This window comes from Mauremys reevesii, linkage group 20 (assembly GCF_016161935.1).
Source record: "Mauremys reevesii isolate NIE-2019 linkage group 20, ASM1616193v1, whole genome shotgun sequence".
Lineage (NCBI taxonomy): Eukaryota > Metazoa > Chordata > Testudines > Geoemydidae > Mauremys > Mauremys reevesii.
Window position 1 is genome coordinate 11787023 of NC_052642.1, and position 19142 is coordinate 11806164.

The window sequence follows — 19142 nt, forward strand, 5'->3', positions numbered from 1 at the left end:
TAACACAAAGGGTTTGGCTATTTCTGTTTGTTCCATAAGGGATAGTGATTATGGTTTACGGTGGCTTTTTAAGTATTTGTCTCTTTTATAAGCTTAGAATGTTTGTATTGTACTGTTAAAACATAATAAGATCCTAGTTATGCTGATGAGACTGGTCATGTGACCTCAATGTGTTGGGGAATTTAAGTACTGTGCATATCTATGGTCAATTTTATACTACAATAGCTAGGAATAACTTATGCACACAAATATAGCTTTGCTCATTCAAGGACTGTAGAACTTGGCCATATATTAGTGGGCTTGTCTAACTAGTTAGTGCACAGCAAGCCAGGATGTAAATCTACAGCACGCTCTTGTTCCACACCGGAAGTGGCCATGTTGATCATGCTACCATACACTAAAATGTCCATAGTGTACTTATGATAGCTCAATGAGACCTTTGAACAGCAGTATGTGTACTCAAGCTGGGAGTCACACCACTGGCTCATAGTGTAGATGTAGCGTTAGTATGCTGCAGGCTAGCAGGTTGCACATTCATACCCTGGCTTGCTGCACACTACGTCGCTGTGTGGACAAGGCCGGAGATGTGCTGAGGAGGTGGGGTTTTGATGTAGTTTAGGTTTCAGATGGGATTTGGGATTCAGGTTTCAGGCTGAATTTAGTTTATATCTTCAGGTTAGATAAATTTGATACCTCCCCAAGATCCCTGCTTAGAAATAGTCTAATGTAGAAGAGGGATAAACTATTAAAGTTAAGATGACAAAATTCTGGTTTGATCATGTAGTTGTTCTAGATGCCAGTAGTTTCACTGTGTAATAATTTAAGTATCAACTGCAAAAGGGTTAAGAAATGGTTCATTCTTTTTCTATAGTTTCTTCAGAGCTGAGAGTACAGAACTTCATCATAGCAACTAGTGCAGTGTATCGGCAATTGGGAGTCTCTTAAATATAGACTTCCGCCAAAGGTCATTCTTTAATATTTTACCTTTTGATGATACAGTCAAATCAATGCACATTGTAGCTGGCAATGGTGCACTTTTTTTAAATGGTTCATTTTGGGGTTGTAGCAGAAATGCAGCATTAATTCTTAATTTTATACAAACCCAATTACCAAGTGTATGTGTCATTCTGATTGGACAGGTGGTGGCACAGAGCAATAATTGCTTCAGCTCCACCAATTGTACAATGCATAGACATGAAGTGTTTTGTTTTAATATTCTCCAGTATGACAAATATTAAGCTGATTATATTCCTTTCACAGTTACAGGGATAAAACACTCTGGACTTTGTATAGTGAGTTGCTGGTCCCAATCCAGTTCCTACTGGAGAGGTGGGTACATCAAATGGTCACCACAGATGGCTTTAATTTGGTAGTCTTATCAGTAAGGCCAAGAGTTACATGGACATTACTGTTGTTTACATGGCACCAGAAGAGATGCATAATATAAAATTCTCCAGCCCCATAGATCATGCAGCTTAAGGAGGGGGGAGAGAAGCAGGAAAGCATCACAAGAATGTATTATGTTGAGTATATTTAATATATTTTCCTTTTTCCCCCTGCCAGCCCTATAAATGGTCCCTTCAAGTGAGGATTTGAGGCATACTGGTTTGGCATGAATTGGCTGAATCTGACACTACAATTGCCCATCCTGTACTTTTTTATAGATAAACAAAAGCCCTTTGTCATCCAGGTTTTCAATCTGGGACCTTTCAGGACCATTAAATAAAAATTAATAATCCCTGTCACATAACTCATGTCTCTTTTTGGGCCTTACACCTCACCCTGAGCATGTGCCTGGCGTAGCCTTTGCAACACATCTCACTTGGCGAGGGACACGTTTGACTCAGAATTGGCATAGAGGCTCAGGCCTTAGACCCCACCTTTTGCCTTCTCTGCTTTTCCTTGGAGGTTGAAGGGCTTTGCATCTTTCAGGGAGATCAGTGCACAATACCAACCCGCTAGCAGCCTTCTTAAAAAACAGGATTTGTTTTAAAAACATAGAAAATCTGATTAAAAGAAATGGTTTACATATCTGTATATTTGACTAAAGCCCAGGGAGGCAGGCTTTCCTTAGCTTAATTACAGCCAAGAGAAGAACAATCTCCATCTCTAGAAAGGAAGTCATCTGACCCTGCCAGAGAGCAGTTCTCTCCCCCATCCACCCCACTTCCCCTCTGCTTAACAACCAGAACTGAGTACGTAATGGATTTTATTTATTTATTTATTTTGGTTTAGGAGCCAATCCAAAAGGCTGGTTTTTTTGTTTTGTCTTTTGTTTTTTAAATAAAAGAAAATAAAATTTAGTTCAAATCAGAACCAATGTTTCCAAAAATGTTCATTGTATTGAAAAACTCAAAAGTTCATTTAGAATCAAACAAAACATTTCAGTTGACTTGAAAAGAAGAAACTTTCTTCAATTTTTTTTCGCATTTTGATTCAAGAGGTTATTTTAAATCTTGGCCAATTAAAAATTTGATTGCCATTTCTAAGTCCAGTCAAAATAAAATGTTTTGACTTAAAAAAAAAAATCAGTTGAAGCTCCTCGTGAAATTCAGCCTGAATTTGCAAATAATTTCAGAGACCCCCAAAATACATTTTTTGGGAAAATATCTACACCGCTACCCTGATATAATGTGGCCCAATATAACATGAATTCGGATATAATGCGGTAAAGCAGCGCTCCGGGCGGGTAGGGTTGTGCACTCCAGCGGATCAAAGCAAGTTTGATATAACGCCGTTTCACCTATAACGCGGTAAGATTTTTTGGCTCCCGAGGACAGCGTTATATCGGGGTAGAGGTGTATTTGCCAAAAAAGATTTCACTCAGCTCATTATTAAGTCCAGGTGTTAGAGTTCATTAGCTGATCAGGGTGAAGCTCCATCAATGTTTCCATAAGGAGTGTTTTTTGTCCCATTCTCCTCTTCTCCCTTCCTCCCCCAACTTTCCTCCACCCCCCAGTATTGTCACCCAGTTTCTTGTTTCCAAATCCAGCATTCCAAAAGTTACGTTGATTTCCACTTCCGTAGACAATTCCTTGGCTAGTTAGAAGTGACTTTTGAATTGTCTGCCTGGTGTTGAAACCAGGCTCCCTCTTGGGTATTATGCTAGTTGCCATTTTCCTTGGGGGAGCTGGGAACGACTTTTCCCCAATGTGTGGTGGATGTCTCGTGCGGGTACTCGGTATGGAAGGGAAGTGGTTATCTGATTAAATAGATTGGAAAAGGCTGTGAAGGAAATCATCCCTTAGGGGAGCTGAATAAGCAGGTTTTAGGGCTCCGACACCTTGTACAGTGGGGAGCTGATTTCCCCTCCTCCCCCTTTTTTCCTGAGTCCCCTTCAAGGCAGCGGAGAAGAAGGGCTTGGGGATACTATGTCTGGAACAGTGGGAAGTCTATTCCCCTCCTTCCATAGGCCCCTTTCACCTTCTGCAGTGAGCAGAATAGCTGGGGCCTGGTTGTGGATGACTAGTAAATGATTAAGGAAAGGATGATGACTTGCACTGTACAACTTGTCAGGTACCCCCAGATAGTTTAAGTGAATCAAGTTGTGGCCCATTGCCTCCTGTCAGTCTTTCAGTGTGGTGGTTGCTGAATAAAAGTTAGGAGGGTCCCACCCCACTTCCCCTTTTTTGTCAACTTTTTTTTTTTTAAGAAGAGTGATTGGATGTTGCATATAACATCTGCTTATGTGAACTATAGGGGGGGTTAGTTGCTCTAGTATATATTTCAGCCTGAATGTTATGGTTTGGCAAAGTGATAAGCAACTGAAAACAGGGTCTTATACTGGAAAGTGTCAGGCAACCTTAACTAAATGTGTTATTACCATTAATTCTGTACTTCCTATATAGTATTGCATTTATCTCCTTTTTATTGTTATAATATTGCTAAATCAAAAGGAACTGCACCATTATATAAGGGTGACAGTGAAGTGTGATCCAACAGTGGTTTGGCAGTAAAGATAACTGTGCAAATGTCTTCTCTGTAGGAAAAATGGCTAGTATTTTATGAATTATAATTTATCTGGGGCTGCCTTTGGTTCATATCTGATTTTTTTTAAAATTAGAATGTTGTCCTTTTCTTTTAGGGTAAAACTATTAACTGTACAAATCACCCATGTTTCCCTTTCAGTGAATATCATGATAGGACTAGTATTGTTTCCTTGTGAATTGCTTGGTAGATTACTTTCTATAAGCTAGACTCTCTCTTTTAATTAGTTCACTTCCTAACTTTTTTGATAGGGCTGTGGAAATATCCCTTCCCTCTGCCATAAAATCATCGTCTGAGAGAATCAAAACCACTCGCCTTTTCATCTTGCCTGTGATGGGTTGGACTCGGTCTGGAGGCCTCCTGCTGGAGGCCTCATGGCCCTGCATCACCCCACCCCAGAATAGAGAAGAGGAGAAGTCCTCCAGGCAGTGACTGCAGAGAAGCAACCAATTGGAGGGGCAGCTGGAGTGACCAATCAGGGATCAGAAGGGCCATATAAAAGGCAAGCAGCAGAGCAGAGAGTTCAGTTTCTGCTTGGAGCTCCAAGAAGACCAGGTGCCTGGTTGGCTGAGCAGCAGGATCGTGGACAGGTCATTGCGGGCAGGCTGAGCCCACAAGCTGGCCTGACCAGGCACGGGCACCGAGATGGGGCCCAGCTGGTCTGGTTGCAGATTGAGCCCAGGGAGGACTGCTGAAAGGTCACCAGCTGCAGGTACAGAGATGAGCCTGGGTTGGGTTGTTGAAGGCAAGGCGTCTGGGAAGAAACCTTAGAGCTATAGCCCCATACCAGGGTTAGGGGGAAAACCTGAGACTGTATACCCTAGAAGAGGGACAGTGAATGCAGCTCAGACAGAGGGCTGAGTCGCTGAAGACCTGCTCGAAAGAACTGGGATTGCAGGCATTATTGGCCTACAGTGCAAGTATTTAACTGTGGAGAGGACCTGCCCGACATTTCCCATCGAGTGATTCTTTCATGCCTGTAGGCTTCTTCTCCCAAGCTTTTTTCTCTGCTGGTGCCTCCCTGCTCATGCTGCTGGCAATGTGTTTTTCTTTCTTTCTTTTTTTTCCCTACAGCTTGTGTGCTCAGGATAACACGTACTTTTTTCCTGGGGCTTGATCGAACACCTTTCAAAACCAGTGGGAGCTGAAGCAAGCCCCTGATTTCTGGCACCACAGGCCTGCAGAATAAGATGGGTTACTTGATGAAAAGGTGGTATCCATGCATCTGGAGACCCTAACTCCATATTGCAGTGTCCAGAATCTGTTCTTCCTACTTTAGCTCCCCACAATGGCCTGCCTGTATCCTCAAGGAAACTGAGATGCCAAAAAGCTCATGAATTTATTACCACACCAGTGAAGTTTCCCTGCTTGAAAAGGACGATTGGAAGGGAAAGTTAAATGGCCCCCGTAGTGTAGTGAAATTATGTCAAACTTGGTTCATCATGTATTTACCATTTTTTTCCTTCCTGTATATGCCAAAAATGTCTAGAAAAGAGATAATTGATCTCATTTCAACATCACTAGTAAATTTCACTACACAAGACAAATCATTATATATTCTTTTCTCATTAATTCCTTAGGCAATAAATTTGTTTGGGAGATGATTGGAAATGCATCACCCGCCGCTCTTTCATTGTGTATTTCAAAGGTCTGTGGGTGAAAGATTTATTTTTTTTTATTTGTTTCTCTGAGATTCGCTCCATAGAGCTTAGTTCAAAAAAAATATTTATGTATTCTAGTATCCCCATGACCTGTATTTCTATGCTGGATAGAGAAGAGGTTACATAGTCACCATTATCAATTACTGGAGGGAGATGCATCCAGTTTTATGTCTTTCTGGATGGATGAATGGCTGGCTAATAGCTGTTACATATTTGTCTTATGCTGAAAAATAATGAAGACTTTCATGATTCTTTTTCCCACCAGGAAATATACCATAGTAAACTTTTGAAACATGCATTCTATCCTAAGCATGCATATTTTTAAAAAATAATTTGCTCCTTTTGTAACTATTTTTATAAAGGACAGTGCCAAGTTAAATAGGCCAAACATGACTTAATTTAAAAGTGAATTTTTTTCCCCTCATTTATCTAAGTGTTGCGATTTATTTTATGTTCTCCCTTTCACAGCTAATGTTTGATCCACTGAGTAATGGAAAAGTCCTGCATACAGTCAGTTAATTGTGTGGGACATATTAACTAGCTAATATGAGCTATTGTAGCAAACAGTGCCTCATGGTGGCACAGGTTTTTTGCTATCATCTAGATTTCTATACACTTAATTGGGAAAGCCACTTAATGGGGACGGTCCCCAGGGAACCAGTTTTTTTTAAAGCTTAATTGAGAGACAATCAACAGGGATATGAGTGGCGAGTAAATGAAACACAGCCCTTCCCAATGAACTTCTCAATTACATGTGCAAAGCTGTCTAAGGACTTAAGGCAGATTAAGATACTGCAACGTACAGGTAGCTTTAAGTACTAATGTGTTTTAAAGGCTTATGGCATTTCAAGCACTTGCGTCACTTTAAGACCCGCATTAAGTCACTTTAAGTGGCTCTTCGGATCATTGGGAAGATGGCTTAATTGGAAGGTTAGTCCTGTACTTCTTTTCTTATTGGAGCAAAGAGAAAAATATCTGGACAACTTCCTAATAACATCTATATGGAAACTCGGCACTCAAAGTAAGTTACTGTTAGTCATGTTTAAACAGGGTATTGATATGCGTATAATAGATCAGTGTGAACTTATTGAAAGAAGTATATCTAATGCTCAGTGTACTAGAAGGGAAGCCAAGACTCTTGGATTCTATTCTCTATTCTATTAGTCCCTCTGGGCCACTTGAGTGCAGCCACTTCACTGCCCACCAGCGTCAGTAAGGGAAACCCAATCTGGCTTTGTGTGAGCAAGTACAAGTGACAGCCACTCTGTGCCTTGTCCTCATTGTACAGATGGGAAGATGAATAATATTTGCCTACATCACAGGAGTTTGATAAGACTTAATAGATATGAATGTTCCTAGAATGAAAAGTTCTATGAAAATACTAGGTAAACAAATTTTGGTTTTAAATCACATTGGAATTATTTCTCTCTGCTACAGTTCTGACCAGGTAGGAAATATCTGGTCGAGATGTGTCCATTTTTATTTATTTTATTATGACAGCTTGATCTATTTGGGGGTAGAGCATGGTCATTCCTATCATAATTGCATTTTAAAATTAAACTCTTATTGATCTTACTGCAACAGACTTGTGTATGTATACACATATCAGTGCCCTTCAAATGATACCTGAGACATTATCCCTTAGTTTACTACCATATATGTTTGTCCAGAGATTCTTTGTACATTTATTCCTGAAACACAAACTTTTTGTCCCATATGAAAAGATTGTGATTGTGAGTAAAACACAAGACCATAATAGTCGCATCCCAAGCCTACTAACTAGTAGTGTTGGGGGGAAAGAACTTTAGTTCTGTGAAAATAATTCTGACAACATGAAGATTCTCTGTCCTTAATCAGGATGAAAAGCCAAAATCTGAAAAATTTGTCTTGGAACTGAAATCTCATAATATTTCATTTTGGAAACAGTGGTTCTAAAATAAAATATGCTCTCAGGGATGCTCAGATGCAAGAAAAGTGACACAGTTCTGAATTCTATCTTTGTTTTGGTGGTGTTAGAAGTCAAGGGCAAACCTCAAGGATCAGGGTAGGTTTACTGTGTTGTTTTGTGCAGCACCTAGCACAGTGGGACCCTGATACATAATTTGGGCTCCTAGGAACTACTGGAATACAAATAATACGCAGGGTGTATGTGCTGTTGAGAGCAAGGAAGGTACAGCATTAGCTCCAGTGTGTTCCTGGAAGATGCACTCTCGCATGAAAACAGGCATTTGAACCTATCCATTTGAATAAACAATGGAGGTTCTTAAAAACTGGCTAATTGCCTTGGATAACTAAATATTTTCAGTTTTTGCATTATTAACATAGGGAAGTGCAAGGAATTAACTCCTAGAGAAGCTTACCTTAGTATCTCTTAAGTACAAGTGCTGAGCTCTTAAGGGTCACCTTTGTAGCCATAGAGTTCTGAGTGGGTACATATGGATGCTCTTTTTGTGTCTCTCCTAGAATTGTGCGCCTGTTGGGCCAATGCAATTAATCTCAGTTTACTTCAGGGTAACGGAGATCAGAATCTGATCCAGCATGGCATGGCAAATCTGGCTCTAGATAGTGCTGGGATACCATACGGAAAGAGGCCAATGTAAATTGGAGAACACCGATGGAATAAAGTGGTGGGCCTGGAAATAATCTCAGACACTGTGGGTGCTATAATAATTATGCAAAACATTAATGAATAACACCACAAAATAGGCTCAACCATGATCATTAGGCATACCTGGCATGCGTTTGTGTCATACCTGTCCAGTGCCTAAGCCCTGGATATGATCCTTTATCAATTGAAGATGGATAAAAACCAGGGATTGTAGAGTACAGGTATGCTAAGACTTCACATAAAGGTTTCTGGCAAGAATATATTGTTGGTTGTATGCCTCAGTCCATTTCTGTATGAGAGATAGACTTGAAATTATTGTAATAAAATGTAAACTGCGATTTAAAGACGTTTAAACCATGGGGGCGGCAGGGCTGGTGGGGAAGCATGAGCAAATGTTTCCTAGAGAAATCTGTCCCTACAATCTATTTCACTGTGTTACCTTTCTTGTAGATTCAAACATTGCCGATATTCCATTGGTCACCCAGAATGCCCTAGGCACTTACAGCTGTGGAAAAGGCTTAGAGCTTTGCTTCCTTCCCAACAGATTCCCAGGATTGGATATGGCCAAGAATTGAATTCAAGGCCTGATCCAAACCAATGGAAAGTCTCCCGTTGGAGTCAGTGAGCTTGGCTTGGGCCCTTTCCAGACCTCTGGTGCCATTGTCGGCATCAATAATGCTGATACGTCACAGACACCACTATGACTTGAATAAAAGAAGTGGCGTGTGCACTCTATTGGTCAAGAGTAACAGCCATGTAAACGAAGGGCCCAATCCTGCAGACACTTACCAAACGTAGGGCGAAATCTTTGCCTCATTGAAGTCCAGTGGAAGTAGGGTGATCAGATGTCCCGATTTTATAGGGACAGTCCTGACTTTAGGGGCTTTTTCTTATATAGGCACCTATTACCCCCACCCCGCCCTGATTTTTTACACTTGCTGTCTGGTCACGCTAAGTGGAAGTTTGGCCATTGATTTAAATAGTGCCCCGATTTCTCCCTACAGAGTGCTTGCTACAATGAGTAGTCTAATTGGGATTTACAGTAGTGAGCACTATACTGACAGTATTTGCAGGATTGGGCTCTAAGGTATTACAGAGCCTTTTCAGTTTATCAGACTACGTTGTCATCCACATGGTGGTCAACAGACTGTGGTAGTTTATTTGTTGCGGGGAGGAGAACAGCCCTTCTTTCTCCTTCTCCTCCATTTTTGGATGCTTGTACCCTGAGAGCAGCAGAGATTTATTTGCTGGATTCTGATCTGAAAACTCAGTTTTTCTTCAGCTGACCTGTTGCACGTCTCATTCTGGTCTGTTTCAGGTGTGGCTGTGTGGTGGCAGCATGGAAGTGCTGCCGTGCTCCAGAGTCGCTCACATTGAACGCAAAAAGAAGCCCTACAACAATAACATTGGTTTCTACACCAAGCGGAATGCTCTGCGAGTGGCCGAAGTGTGGATGGACGATTACAAGTCTCACGTTTACATTGCGTGGAACTTGCCACTGGAGGTACAGCTTTTCCTCAATTCATGTAGTCTTACGTCTTATTTTTCTTAACATCTTAAATAAACAGTACATAGCTGTCTTTTGCATCATGATACTGATGGTGCAAATAAGCATAGCTCCATTGACTTTGATGGAGGATATTACTGGAGGACATAGAAGTCTGTGGAGCTATGCCGATTAACACCAGCTGAGGGTTTGGCTTGTTTCTGAAGATTAAACACACAATGTATTTGCCTCATGCTTCAATTCATATTTACTGTGTATTTGTATCACTGACATTACCCAGCAAATTTAGTCTTTCTGTGGGATTAAAGACAGAAAACAATCAAATCTTTCTGCCCAGGCAGTAAACGTCTTTTTAACACACTGTCTCATGTGGTGAATGTACATTGCATGCCTTGCTACACAGACCCATAGTAACAGGAACCATCGCTTCCATAGTAGCAACATCATTGTAAATTCTCCAACTTCTAGCCCAAGCTCATTCTGTTGAGAATGTATTCCACAAAAATTGTTGGAAAAACAATTTCTATTCCAAAGAATAGACTATTCTAGTCCAAGCCTTGAACACAGTGCTTTACAAACATAGGCTAAGCAGGGACTCTGCCCTGAAGACCTTAGTTTAGAGACAAATAGCATTTAGAAACCATGTTTACAGATGCCTTAGGTACACAAACATCCAAGACAATGGAACAGCTATTCATGAAATGGGCTCCAATTCCAACAGATCTGTGTTTGTGTAGCTGCTCTAAATAGTACAATACGTTGTGATAGCCTTGGTGGCTATGTTTACTTCACGTAAATGCTTGAACATACGTGTCTGCCTATGTGGGCCAGTTTACAGGATTGGGGTCTCAGCTTGTAGTACTTCATGCCTCCAATAGCAGTTGTGCGTGAACATTAGCTAGGGCCCGATCCAACTCCCCATAGAAGTACAAAGGAAGACTATTGACTTGCGTGGCCGTGTCACTGGTGAACAGAGTTGTTTACCTATGCCCTTATTAAATTTTAGTTTCAAGGAGCCACTCTGGATGTCCATATCCAGGCAAAACTCCTTTTGACTTCAACAGGCGCTTCTGCCTGCAGAGGGATTGCCAAATATATGCTTCGGCTTTATAGAGCACATCCAAACAAAGATGAATTCCATTTAGTACAGCAGCCTGTGGCCCTGTTACAGCACAGTCCGCTTGTAAGAAAACACCATCCTTGAGGGATGAGCGTTTTGAGCATGCTGCCATTGTAGTCTGAAGACAGGTTATGTCTGTGGAGATTTACTGGCATTTGGACAGGCAGTAACGTAGCCTTTGTTCTTTGTCAGAGAACAAAGGGTACCTCGGTGCGGTTGATTAGGTACTAACCTTCTGAGAGGGCTTCCTGATTTGACATGCTGGGGACTGCAGATGGTCCCTAATTAATATGTGGTTGTGAAACACATGAGCTGGGGCTAAAAGATCTGAGTGTTGTGGGTACTCCAAGTGCATGTTATGAAGAAGGAGAGTTGGCAGGAGTCTGACTTCTGACTGCTTTCTGGCTATTCTTAGGCTGTATCTGCAATCATTCCTGGCTAACTTGGGATAGGGTTGTAAGCAAATTGAGTGGGCTCAGACCCAAGCCGTAGACCTTTCTGTGTAAGAGGCAAGTGAATAAACGTTTCTTTGGGGGGCTTGCTCTTTGGATGAGGTGGTGGGGTTTTTGTTTGTTTGTTTGTTTTTTCTTTTGGAGCTTACCAGGGAGAGTAGAAAATTAGATCCCAAGCTTTGAGGGCAGTAGAGTTCTATGCTTAAAGAGCAGCGGGAATCTCCCTAGAAATGGTCTTAAAAGAGCAGCTGAGTCTTTTTCAAATGGTTCAGGAATTTTCTGTGGGCATTATTAGTCACCCTGTGAGGGTTTAATTTTAAAGTACACTTGTTCATATCCATTACAAAACCTCCTCAGTGCAAACATGTATTGACTCTTTTTTTTTGTTTTTATATAATATATGAAACATGTTTGCTCTGAATATTTCAGTCTGACTGGTTTGTGGGCCTGGTTAGCACATCATCCCAGCTCACTTCATCCAGATTTTATACCCGGTTTTACCTGTCAAAATTGAATCATATTTATTTTTACCTATTGGTGCCCAGTAGCACATTTAAAATGCTCTTTTCTGAAAGGCAGATTGAACAATTTATTAGAAGATCATTACAACTGTTGTCATGGAAAATTGCTTTCCTGACTGTATCTAATGAACTTTGAAAATACAAAAGTATAAAAGACACTTGTTTAAAGGAATAAGGATGGTTGTATCATGCTTCTAATTTCCCAGACCAAACTATTACTGTAGTTCTTGAAATTACTTAAAAAGTTAAAGATGGGAATAACCCGAGTCATTTTTCCTGGCCACTGTAGGATTGTTCACATTGGGATATATACAATAGCTTTGCTCATTTTCAAATCCTCACAAGCAATGGGGCTTCCGCTGTTTCTCGTGGGAGACTATTACAAGTATAATACTTGAAATTGAATGGAGGTTTTCCTGAGGTTCAGCCTAAACTTAATTGTCTCCATAATTTTATTCTGTTACTCTTGGTTATATTCTCCCATGATGCCCTGAGTCTTTTCTTTTCTTTGTTTTACACCTTCCTAAACATCCTCACTCCTCAGCCATCTCTTAGTGAAGTTTCACAAATTTCATTCTTTTAGGAGGGACAGATTTTTAAGTGTACAGTACCACAACTTGGGCCAGATTTTCACAAGAGCTCAGCACTCAGTTCTTCCCACTTTAATAACCTATGGCCAGATTATCAGCACGTTGGTCACTGAGCTCTTTTGGAAAGACGGACTCTTACTTTGGTGCCTAAATAGGAACTGAGCTCTTCTGAACATTTTGGACACTGATCCCTTCAGGAAATTCTCTGGCTTTAGGGACTGATCCAAAGCCCACTGACTAATCGTCTCTTAATCTTTCCTCAAAAGTCAGTTCTTCCAGCTTCCTATATCTTACTTGTCGTCTCTGAATTCCTGCCCACTTCACATCAAGCTGAGTACTATTTCTTCCTGTTTGTGGTGGCTATGAGATACTTGCCTTTCTGTTGACCTTCTTGGACAAAGTGTGTTTTGTGGGTTTTTTTTTTTTTTTTTTAAGAAATGGGGATGTGTGGGTTTTGAAAATAGCATAGTCCACCTGTATGTAGAGCGGCTTTTGGAAATCTTCAAGCTGTTCGGCAACCGTATCAAAATGCAAGGAAACCCAATCCCTTTGTTAAATAACATGGCAAGAGTAAACTCTTACGTAAGGTGCCGAGTGTATCTTTCTTTCTTTTTCAGAATCCAGGCATTGACATTGGGGATGTCTCGGAGAGAAAAGCATTAAGAAAAAGCTTAAAGTGTAAGAATTTCCAGTGGTACCTGGACCATGTTTACCCAGAAATGAGGAGATACAATAATACTATTGCCTATGGGGAGGTAATTAAGACAAAGCATGCCCTTAACACAGATTGATAAGTATTGTGCTGTATAAAGGAATGACACATGAGCATGCCAATGTGTATATAATCAGAAACACTTCTCAAGATGATCCCGAATAGCTGCATTTTAGAATCTGTTCACCGTTCCCTGTAATGCTTTGAGCTTTTGGTTAATTCCCAATTTTGGGGTCCTATACGTACTCAAAAATTTAAATAGTTATCACAATATTGTGTATGGTGCCTGCTAACTCCATTGGATAAGCCTCTGTGCGTGTGTGCGTGTGTGTGTGTGTGTGTATATATATGAAATGTGCTGTCCTATTGTAGTAATTTCTTAACTTACACTTGACTTAATTTTTGCTAGTTTGCAGGGGCCTGGACATATGTACTCTATAGGGTGTAATCCTTTGCCCCAAAGCCATACTATCGTGCCATGTAAAGAGACTGAATTCAGTATTGACTGGCATTGGGACCACAGGAGAATTAGAAAAACAGCTATTCACAGTAATTAAGTAGTAATGATCCATTGCAATACATTTCCCATGGAATAGTGACTGCCTGGGCGGAGTTGCTGAAACAGCCCATGGATCCCAGCTGGCCATGGATCCCAAGAACATGTCCCACACCAAGGTTATTGATGTCTTTTAAGCTGAAAATAGAGACAGGAATTTTTAATGTGTGATATAACTTCAATTGGTGTCTATGGGGAGATTCTGGAGAACAAATGACTGTACATATTAGCAAATCTCATTGCTTGACTCATCTCTCAACATTTCATTCACTTGATAGTATAAATGTTACACAATGTCTGTATTAGTACGTGCAAGCTTCTCCTTGAGCCTAAAAGATCTCTTTTCGGTTTCCTCAATTTTTTCCAGCCCAGTAGTATGTGTGTACATTTCCCATCTCTCAGTTACCCTCCTTCTCCTAAGTTCCTTAAAAATGCCTGACTAATGGCAACACTGCACCAGTTTCACTCTCAGCCACAGCTTGGATCAGCATTAAGATTTAAAAGCCATAAATACTCTGCAGTCTTGCCCACAAGAAGCACTGCATTGATCCCTATGCCCTCTATTACTCTTCCGAAAAGGGATGTTGCCAGTGCTTGCTGCCAACTGCAACATGGGCACAAGAGCTGAGAGCTCTGACCATGTCTCCAAGATGGCTGACGGCATCCTCTGGGCCCCTGAGCAAATGGGTTGGGACGTTTGCCTAGTCGCTAGGCCTGTGTCCCATCCTGCTCTTTCCCACACACTCCATCATTGCACCCCCATAAGACACTCTGAATTTTATTTCAGGGCTTCTAGAGCACTTCAGGATAAGGAATAAGGAGTGCTGCATTGACCCCCAAATCATACAGCGGAAGACTTGAAAACAACATCACCACCACACATGCCTAATATCCTAAATACAGAGGCAACTGAAATCATTGCAATTGTCAGTAAACAATAGGTTTTTAATGGTGGCTGTTGTATAAATACAAGTCATTATTAAAACTATCATGTATGCAGCACAAAAACCTATTGCGTATGATGTGGTAAAGCATCTTCTCTTTTCCATAACACTAAAGGCCAGGGACTTCACTGCGATCATGGGTTACATTCTTCCCTCCAATAAGGGACAGACACGTAAATATGCAATGTTTGTTTCTACAGCTTCGTAACAACAAAGCGAAGGATGTATGCCTTGACCAGGGTCCACAGGAGAACCACACAGCAATACTGTATCCATGCCACGGCTGGGGACCTCAGGTTAGGATTTATTTTCTGTTATACAGTGTGCACAAATAACAGAGAATCGGCCAAGATTGCTGCAAAGCATAATAAAGACATGCAGTGGGGTCTGTTCATTTAGACTTTCAAATGACAAGACTGGTCGTTGTCTGAAAAATGAAGAGGGTGGGGGGGTATATTTTTTTCCATTCACTCAGAGCAATTTTCCAAATTAAATTACCATAATCTTGAGAGAGCTGTGCATAAAATCTTAATTTAAAAACGACATGGATAAATAATGCTGAAAGCAAATAGCCAATCAGCAAAATAGAGCATGCACACGTAACACATTAAGGCATTTTATTTTTCTGTTCATATGCCAGCAGGGTAAAGAGACACATGGGAAAACAAAGCAAATGGTGGAGTGTGTGTGTGTGTGTGTTGTTTTTTTTCCCCCCCGATGGCATAACTAGAATGTTCTTTCAACTAGGTGAGGACTTAAATGGAGCCTTACTAGACTTTAGCCTCTTACTTGTCCAAGAAAATATGGGCCAACCAAAAGGCTCTTTGAACCATTGTCTTAATTCAAATCACATTCTGGGCTAAAGATCATGGTGTGTTTTTGTGGTATTATGGCTCACCTTAGCCCGTGATATAATTTTATCTTTCAATACTTTAAAAAGAAATTCACTACACTTGAATGGTGCTGGCTGGACAACCCTGGAGTTGGAAATCCTATGTGTAGCCATAGAATAAGTACTGCATAAACAGTGCCAATGCATCCATCCAGGGGGGATGGATCCTGTGCTGTGCTTCCAAGACCTGCAAGCCTCCAAGGATAACTTGCCAAGGCTCCTTTGTCACTTTGCATCCTTCTCTTATTCTGGCCTGGGAGCGCAGTACTGTTCATATCTGCCAGGTAGTCATCACCTTTTCATTGATATCCCTCCTCAAAATGCCCTTCTTCCATGGAGATGAAGAGGGTCCAAAGCAAGTTCATGATACTTCTGGAAGTAGAAGAGCCATAATACGATAGGCCATTTGTTGTTGTTTCGGTTTTTTTTCCTACCTGACCAAAAGCAGGAGACGCCAGAAATCATGAAATTCCAGCCCAACCAAACCCAGGAAATATTGGAGATGGTTCTCATGGGATCTGCAGCCCAATCTATGTATACACACCCAAGAGGTTTTTCAGATAATTTAGCTAACGATCCAAGTTTTTGGGTGTGTATCCAACTTCAACCTCTGAAGTGCTTGAGATTTCCCCATCGTTATAGGAGCATAATCAAGTGATAGGTGAGGTGGAAAGGACAGATGGAGTGTTCCACAGTCAGTGTGCTCAGAGAATGAATGCACCAGTAGATACTGGCTACATCTGGAATTGGGAAGGCAAACCTGCCGGCAACTCATCTTTCATAGTTCTCTTTTCTTCTGTTGCTCCCCTTTTTACCTTACTATAAAATTTGTGCACAGCACTGAACAATCAGGTCAAACATTACTCGCTCTACCTCCTCTGGCTCAACATCTGAACTGAAGGGATTTCATCCTTTGCCTTTTGCTAGAAAAACTTTTCCTGGATCACAAAATGTGCCAAGATCCACTCTAGGCATATTTAACATCCAGGTAGAGTTTTATTTATTAGAAGGCAAGTCATCTGCCTTTGATTGGGGTTTTTTGGAGAGGAAGGACTGATTGTCATTCCAGAGGCTCTGGAAACTTTATTGCCTGTGATATATTATTTCCCTTGCTCTACTATATTGGTTTTGGTTTTTGATTCCCTCTATCTTCCAAATGGACAAAATCATGTATATCGCCCTATACGTGACAATGTCTTCTAATGTAGATTTAAAAACAACAATTTAAAACCAACTCTACCCAAGCAAAGCACTAACTTCCACACAGTTCTCTCCCGGGGCAGAGGATGAGAAACAAAATTAGTCACACATGACACATTGATTAATGCACCACTGAAAAGCATTCTGATATGACAGTAATAAGGGGGTATATAAAATTATACAGAATAGAATCCGAGATCCAAGGTGCCTTTATAAACTGCCACTGTTTGACAAGTTCACTCTACCTACAAAATGAGCTCCCTATCAAGCCTTCATCTCAAAAGAAAAGTGCATAAGCGTCTCACAAGGACTCAGGGTAAAGTCTTAATTCCTGGTCCCAGTTGTTCTGTAAGCCAACATCTCCATGTTTTCTGTGGTCAGTGAGGTTCTCATTAGAAGTTGTGAGAAAGAATCATAGATTATTCCAACCCCCTGCTCAAAGCAGGACCAATCCCCAAATGGTCTTCTCAAGGATTGAACTCACAACCCTGGGTTTAGCAGGCCAATGCTCAAACCACTGAGCTAGAAAGGAAGGCGCTAAGGTTTATTCTGCTGTTTCTTCTACCAGTGTTACATGTGAGAGCTCAGGGCTGCAATTGCATTAATTAAGAATAATATAAAGACCATCACAGTAAGTGCTTACCAGATATTTGCATAATAAAAAGCTTGCCTAAGGAAATCAATTTCTCACATACACCAGAAAGGCGTGCAAGGGGGAAAAGGTCTCCTGCAAGACAGAAAGGTTCCTAAACTTGTTTGAGGTAATCAATTCATTGAAAAGATTTGCAGCTAAAGCATTGGTTTTCTGGCTGAGCAAAAGGCGGTTCCAGCCCATTTAACTGATTCCAGCCATGCTCTGGCTCCACACTGTAGCTTTAGCGGTGGTAGGATAGACTATCAGAGATGTTTGTCAAACTCATATTTGAAAATTGTCTCTCTTCCTCTCTCTTGTGGTAACACTTGTATATAATTGAGCTCTTTCATCGTTTTTTTTCCATCTGTCTATCATAAAGCTCTTTACAAAGGAGGTGTCATTATTCCCATTTTATGAAAGAGGAGATTATTATGGTAGAGTTCAAGTTTACAGCAAGACCCCAGTGTCAGGTAGACTTGATCCAGTGACTGGTAACTTGCCCAAAGACAGGGCCTGATACTGGCTCTCGTGGGGTGACCAGCAATGGCCTCGGCTGCTCAGCTCACCTTTCAGTGCACACAGTTCACCAACACTATTCCCACAGAGATGGTACTCTGGTTAGGGCACTAGCCTAAGATTTGGGGAGATGTGAGTTCAAGTCCCAGTACCAGGACAGATTTCATATATGACCTTGGGCAAATCACTTAGTCTCTCTCTGCCTCAGCTCCCCATGTGTAAAATAGCAGCACTGAGCTAACTCAAAGGGGTCTTGGGAGGATACATATATTCACGGTTACGAGGCGATTGGACAGTATGACGAAAGGGGCCATATAAATACACAAGAAAATGAATAAATAGAAGGCTCCCTTGCTGTAAAGGCCCTGGGTAATTTCAGGGACTCCGATGTGTTCAGATACAAGTTGTCTTCCCTTGTGGCTTTCAGCTGGAAAATTTGAATGCCCATGTGCCAGAAGTGCCCTAAGAGAGCCCTCCGCAAGGTATTTCAAGCCTGACCTTTGAAGATTCACGAGGGTAGAATAGTTCCAATCAACATTTCAGTGATGGATACTAGCTCACGCTGAAGCTGAACTGAAAACTTTTGTAGGGCCACCGGTACCTAGCAGGGGATGAATTCACAGTGCAGCCTTAAGGCGAAGATGGATAATCCTATTCTTTGTACAAAGGGAAGGATAAACTAGATCAGCCAGTGATGTAGCTCTTTACTAAATATAACTTAGCCACCGTTGTGAATGTGCCATTTAATAATGAATTATGCACAAACTGCATATTGTACTTTGTAGTTGGAAGCTTATGCCTTTACATTTCTGACTGTATGAGAAATTAAACTGATACTGCCTGCTAACCTTGGACTTTGAGATGAATAACTAAGAGCAGGTTATTTCTTCCTTCCACTGGTTTTTTTTTTTATAATTAAGCTTAATGATGTTTTCTTTTCCTACGTGGTGATCTGAATTAAAATGTTGTGTTGCTGTTTGTTTGACTGGCAGGCTCAACGAAACCAGCTCAAAGCAGATTTTTCTTCCTGTTCTTTCTGAGCCATGTTGTTCCTTTCCTCTCCAAACCGTGAAAGAAACAATGACCCCAATTAATGTGGGCATCTAATGGTATGCCTCGCTGCTCCAAAAAAAGAGAATGGCATTTGGGTACATAAAACAAACATTTACAAGCCAAAGTGCTAGTTAGATTCGTCTGCTAAATGAGTTTGGTGTTCTGGCAAAATGCAATCTGGCTTCAGAG

At 41.1% G+C, this 19142-nt stretch overlaps 1 protein-coding gene across 6 annotated transcripts in view; it reads left to right on the forward strand.

Moving 5' to 3' along the window:
• GALNT17 (polypeptide N-acetylgalactosaminyltransferase 17) overlaps window positions 1-19142 on the forward strand; it is a 285432-nt gene that overhangs the window by 259031 nt on the left and 7259 nt on the right. For 4 of the 6 annotated variants that reach the window (XM_039508488.1, XM_039508487.1, XM_039508491.1 and 1 more), the window contains 3 exons: window positions 9575-9760; window positions 13064-13201; window positions 14859-14954. In XM_039508488.1, coding sequence (XP_039364422.1) covers window positions 9575-9760; window positions 13064-13201; window positions 14859-14954 — 420 coding nt within the window. Of the gene's footprint in view, window positions 1-9574; window positions 9761-13063; window positions 13202-14858; window positions 14955-18327; window positions 18836-18892; window positions 19115-19142 lie in introns of those variants that run through there. The other 2 variants (XM_039508489.1, XM_039508490.1) reach the window with 2 other exon arrangements.